General features: G+C 36.3%; 1 protein-coding gene across 1 annotated transcript in view; it reads right to left on the bottom strand.

The window, feature by feature from the left end:
- Positions 1-1,572: 1,572 nt before the first annotated feature.
- The window catches only part of LOC120928925 (P2X purinoceptor 7-like), a 7,259-nt gene continuing 2,337 nt past the window's right edge, over positions 1,573-6,494 (bottom strand). The window contains exons 4-5 of the mRNA XM_040340022.1: positions 1,874-2,232; positions 1,573-1,786 (exon numbers count right to left, since the gene is read on the bottom strand). Coding sequence (XP_040195956.1) covers positions 1,597-1,786; positions 1,874-2,232 — 549 coding nt within the window. The 3' untranslated portion in view covers positions 1,573-1,596. The remainder of the gene's footprint in view (positions 1,787-1,873; positions 2,233-6,494) is intronic.

Raw genomic sequence — 6,494 nt, forward strand, 5'->3', positions numbered from 1 at the left:
CGGAGGGAGCTATGCCAAAGTCAGAGAAATGTTTGATCTCTGTGGCATAGCAATCTTCGGTAAAACCTCGTATAGCAGATCACAATCAGTGTTTGTTCATAAGGCTGTTGATATAGCATGGCAAAACAACATGTCTGATGTAAAGAAGGAATTGCACGGTAAACCTGTGTTTCTTATAGGGGATGGGCAGTGTGATAGCCCCGGATTTTCTGCAAAATATTCTACGTATACTTGTATGGACTTTTTTACCAAAAAAATTGTGGACTTTGAGATGGTGCAGGTCTCCCAAACAACTTCTTCTGTTGCGATGGAGAAGTTGGGATTTCAAAATTGCTTAGATCGCATCATTGACAAAAATTTGGATGTTCAATTTGTGGGAACCGATCGTCACACTGGGATCAGAAAATTAATGTCAACAAACAAAAAGTATACAAAAATTGACCATCAATTCGATACATGGCATTACGTCAAAAGTATTCATAGAAAATTGGTGCAATTTGTAAAAAAAGCAAATTACAGAAAACTTTTGCCATGGGTTCGACAAATTCTGCTTCATTTCTACTTTTGTAGTAGTCATTGCAAAGGAAATGAGGATCTTTTCCGTCAGATTTGGCAATCACTACTACATCATGTAAAAAATGTGCATGAATGGGAAGTCGACAATGTAAAGCATAAATGCTTACATGATCCGATGAGTGTGAATTCTACCAATGTTAAATGGCTAGAAGATGATTCGGCTGCATACCATGCATTGTCCACAATTGTCCTTGATGCCAAATTGGACAAAGACATCAAGCATTTAACACATTTTTGTCAGACTGGGATTATCGAAACCTACCACAGTATGATTTTAAAATTTCGGCCTAAAAGAATTCATTTCCGATTCGATTCGATGGAAACGAGAACCAAGTTGGCAGCTTTAAGCCACAATCATAATGCGATTCGTAAGCCCGCTCTGACAAAAAAAATTGATGAAAGCGGTCAGGTAATCACCGTCGAAAGAAAAAATTTGGAATATCCAAGGGGCAGGAAAAAATGGATAGTTCGAAACGTATACGAAAAAATGAACAATGAACATTTATTCCATATTCTCGCAAACATGATTAACATTGTGGAGGGCAAACTCACCAGTTCTTGGCGATCAAAAAATAAAGATATGCCCAAAAACATAGCGCCAGTTGAAAGACCTGAAAAGAGTCTTGCCATCAGGCAACACATGAGCAGATTTAAGAAATCTTAAATAAAAATAACAAACTCTCTTTTTTATTTTTTGTTACCTTCTAATAATATGTGTGATAAGTTTTTATTTTATGTTCTGGAGAGACATAAAATGTAATGTTTTTTGTTATATACAGTTGACTTGTATTTTTTTTGTAAATTTTTATATATATATATATTTTAATAAATAAGATATTGTTAAAAAATGTGAAATTCTCTTCTTATTTTCCTATATTAGTTTTGCATTAATGAAAGTACATATAAAAAAATAAGGAAACATAAGTACTTTTTAAATAAATTTTAATAAATATAACACATAACCAAAATAAAACAAATCAAACCTTTACAGAAAAATAAAATAAAAAAATTAATTTTTATTTAATCCAATGCCATTTCTGCGGCATCGTAATCCTGTGAATATTTAAATCCAACATAAGTTGCATTTGGATCAGGGAAAACCTCTCTAATTTTTTTGACAGCACACGACGGGATGACTCTACGGTTTCCCTTTCCTAAATAACCGTATATCCAAGTTATAAATAAACGGTAAGCCGTTTTCCTCAATCTTCTATTGGAAAAAAATAAATAAAAAAAGTAAGTTAAATCTATATTTTTATTAATGTTTTATTAGACATATTAAAGTTTCTATAAATACCTGTTGTTATCGGCATCTACAAGTGGTCTTTCCTCAAGGTACATGAAATTATTAGTGAGTCTCACATGGGCTTCTGTTGCTATTTGCGAGATAAACATTGGAGCAAATATTATACAATTACTTCCTTCTGGTATACTTTCTCTAACAGGCTCGATGTCCCTGCAACACACAGACTCTATTTGTGTTGGCATAGTTCGGCAACAACCGCAGTGACACCAAGTTGTATTACCAATTCTATCTACACCAAATTCTGGTTCTTCGCTTTCCGGATAGTCTTCATAGGTTGGGTTTGCAGTGAATGCTTGCTCCGTTTCATTCCCCTCAAATCTTGCCAATAGCTGAGCAATCATTATACTTCTCTGTAAAAAATGTAATACAAGAAAAAGAATATATGTAATAATAAACATTTGTAAATTGAAATTTAATATATATATTTTTATCAAGTTTGATAGGTATAATTTTTTAAAAAATCAATAAACTAAATAAAATATTTATTAATATCTTAATATTTATTATAAAAAATCAAGGATAAATATGCTTTTTAAAATATTCTATTTTTTTTTTCAATGGGAAGTTTTATTGTTTATTTTTATATCTCTCTCTAATGTGTGTAGGTATGTACAATAAAACAATATATATATAAAATAATAATATATATATGTATATATATATATATATATATATATATATATATATATATATATTTATAATTTAAACCAAACAAGAGAGAGATAAAAAGAGAGATAGAGAGAGAGAGAGACAGAGAGTATAGAGAAAGAGATAAAAAGTATACAGAGAGAAAGATTAAAGTGAAAAAGAGAGTAGAGAAAAGAGAGTTTAGAGAAGGAGAGTATAGAGAAAGAGTGTATAGAGAGAGAGAGAGTATAGAGAAAGAGATGGATAGAGAGAAAGATAAAGTATCGAGAAAGAGAGTGATAGATAGTATATAGATAGAGAGTATAGAGAAAAAGAGAGAGAGTATAGATAAATAGAGAGTATAGAGAGAGAGAAAGAGAGAGAGATTGAAGAGAAAGAGAGAGAATATAGAGAGAGCGAAGGAGTATAGAAAAACAGATAGAGAGAGAGAAATAGAGAGACATAGAATCAGAGAGAGTATAGAGAATGAGAGAGAGAGAAAGTATAGAGAGAGAAAGAGAGAGAGAAAGGGACAGTATAGAGAGAGAGAGTATTAAGCCAGAGTGAGAGAAAGAGTATAGAGAGAGAGAGAGAGTATAGAGAAAGAGAGAGATTAAAGAGAAAGATAGAGATCAGAGAAAGACAGAGAAGGAGTATAGACAAAAAGAGAGAGAGAGAAACAGAGAGAGAGAAAGAGATAGAGAAAGATGGAGAGAGAGAGAAAGATAGAGTATATCGTAAGAGAGAGAGAGAAAGAGAGATTATAGAGAAAGAGAGAGAAAAAAAGAGATGAAGATAGAGAATCAGAGAGAGAGAAAGATAGTATAGAGAAAGTAAAAGTATAGATAAAAAGAGAGTATATAGAAAGAAATATTAAAAATAGAAATAAAGAGACAGACAATAGAGAAAGAGAGAGTATAGAGAAAGAGACAGTATAGAGAAAGACAGTATAGAGAATGAGAGAGTATAGAGAATGTGAGAGTATTTTGAAAGAGATAGAAACAGAGAGAGACATATTTATAGGAGACACAGATATAGAGACAGACATATTTATAGAGAGAGAGAGATATAGAGAGAGACATATTTATAGAGAGAGCGATAGAGAGATGGTGATGTAAAGATAGAGATGGAGAGAGAGATGGTGATGGAGAGATAGAGAGAAGGTAGATGGAGAGAGAGATGCTGATGGAGAGATTGAGATGGAAAAAGAGAGATGGAGATGGAGAGATAGATAGATGATGATGGAGAGATAGATAGATGATGATGGAGAGAGAGGGAAATGGAGAGATGGAGAGATTGAAATGGATAGATAGAGAGATGGTGAGATAAAGAGATGTGGAGATGAGGAGATGGAAATGGAGATAGAGATGGAGGGATAGAGAGATATGGAGATGGAGAGATAGAGAGATTGATATGGAGAAGGAGAGAAGGAGAGATGGAGAAGGAGAGATGGAGAAGGAGACATGGAAAAGGAGACATGTAAAAGGAGAGATGGAGAAGGAGAGATGGAAATGGATAGATAGAGAGATGGGGAGATAGAGAGATGGGGAGATAGAGAGATGGGGAAATGAGGAGATGGAAATGGAAATAGAGAAGGAGAGATAGATATAGAGAAAGTGATGGAGAGATGTAGAAGGAGAGATGGAGAAGGAGAGATGGAGAAGGAGAGATGGAGAAGGAGACATGGAGAAGGAGAGATGGAGAAGGAGAGATGGAGAAGGAGATGGAGAGATGGAAATGGATAGATAGAGAGATGGGGAGATAGAGAGATGGGGAGATAGAGAGATGGGGAGATGAGGAGATGGAAATGGAAATAGAGATGGAGAGATAGATATAGAGATGGAGAAGGAGACATGGAGAAGGAGACATGGAGAGGGAGACATGGAGAAGGAGAGAAGGAGAAGGAGAGATGGAGAAGGAGACATGGAGAAGGAGACATGGAAAAGGAGACATGGAAAAGGAGACATGGAAAAGGAGACATGGAAAAGGAGACATGGAAAAGGAGACATGGAAAAGGAGACATGGAAAAGGAGACATGGAAAGGGAGACATGGAGAAGGAGAGATGGAAATGGATGGATAGAGAGATGGGGAGATAGAGAGATGGGGAGATAGAGAGATGGGGAGATGAGGAGATGGAAATGGAAATAGAGAAGGAGAGATAGATATAGAAAAAGTGAGGGAGAGATGGAGATGGAGAAGGAGAGATGGAAATGGATAGATAGAGAGATGGGGAGATAGAGAGATGGGGAGATGAGGAGATGGAAATGTAAATAGAGATGGAGAGATATATATAGAGAAAGTGATGGAGAGATGTAGAAGGAGAGATGGAAATGGATAGATAGAGAGATGGTGAGATAAAGAGATGTGTAGATGAGGAGATGGAAATGGAGATAGAGATGGAGGGATAGAGAGATATGGAGATAGAGAGATAGAGAGATAGAGAGATGGAGAGATTGATATGGAGAAGGAGAGATGGAGAAGGAGAGATGGAAATGGATAGATAGAGAGATGGGGAGATAGAGAGATGGGGAAATGAGGAGATGGAAATGGAAATAGAGAAGGAGAGCTAGATATAGAGAAAGTGATGGAGATGGAGAGATGGAAATGGATAGATAGAGAGATGGGGAAATGAGGAGATGGAAATGGAAATAGAGAAGGAGAGATAGATATAGAGAAAGTGATGGAGAGATGGAGAAGGAGACATGGAGAAGGAGACATGGAGAAGGAGACATGGAGAGGGAGACATGGAGAAGGAGAGATGGAGAAGGAGAGATGGAGAAGGAGAGATGGAAATGGATAGATAGAGAGATGGGGAAATGAGGAGATGGAAATGGAAATAGAGAAGGAGAGATAGATATAGAGAAAGTGATGGAGAGATGGAGAAGGAGACATGGAGAAGGAGACATGGAGAAGGAGACATGGAGAGGGAGACATGGAGAAGGAGAGATGGAGAAGGAGAGATGGAGAAGGAGAGATGGAAATGGATAGATAGAGAGATGGGGAAATGAGGAGATGGAAATGGAAATAGAGAAGGAGAGATAGATATAGAGAAAGTGATGGAGATGGAGATGGAGAGATGGAAATGGATAGATAGAGAGATGGGGAGATAGAGATATGGGGAGATGAGGAGATGGAAATGGAAATAGAGATGGAGAGATAGATATAGAGAAAGTGATGGAGAGATGTAGAAGGAGAGATGGAGAAAGAGAAATGGAGAAGGAGAGATGGAGAAGGAGAGATGGAGAGGGAGAGATGGAGAAGGAGAGATGGAAATGGATAGATAGAGAGATGGGGAGATAGAGAGATGGGGAGATGAGGAGATGGAAATGTAAATAGAGATGGAGAGATAGATATAGAGAAAGTGATGGAGAGATGGAGAGGTGCAGATGTAGAATGAGAGATGGAGAGATAGAGATGGAGATGTAGGTGGAGATTGAGATGGAGAGATAGAGAGAAGGTGATGGAGAGATAGAGAGATGGTGATGGAGAGATGGGGAGATGGAGATGGAGATGGAGTTATGGATAGAGAGAGAGAGATAGAGATGTAGATGGAGATATGGAGATGTAGTCTGGGATGGGGATGGACATGGAGATGAAGCGATTGGGGGATGTAGATGGAGACATTGTGATGGGGAGATGGAGAGATGGGGAGATGGAGAGATGGAGAGATATAGAAATAGAGTTAAAAACGGAGATGGAGGTGGAGATGGAGATGGAGAGATATGGAGATAGAGATGAAGATGTAGAGATAGATAGACAAAGATGGAGATGGAGAGATAAAGATGGAGATGGAGAGATGTAGATGGAGATATAGAGATGGATATATAGTGAGATGGAGAAATAGAGTTAGATGTTTCACAAAAACATAAAAAAAAATGGGCAACAAATATAAGAACATTAAATATAATAAAAAATATATATATATATATATATATATATATATATATATATATATATATATATATATATATATATTTTTTTTTT

This window comes from Rana temporaria, chromosome 2 (genome assembly GCF_905171775.1).
Source record: "Rana temporaria chromosome 2, aRanTem1.1, whole genome shotgun sequence".
In the NCBI taxonomy this organism is placed as follows: Eukaryota; Metazoa; Chordata; class Amphibia; order Anura; family Ranidae; genus Rana; species Rana temporaria.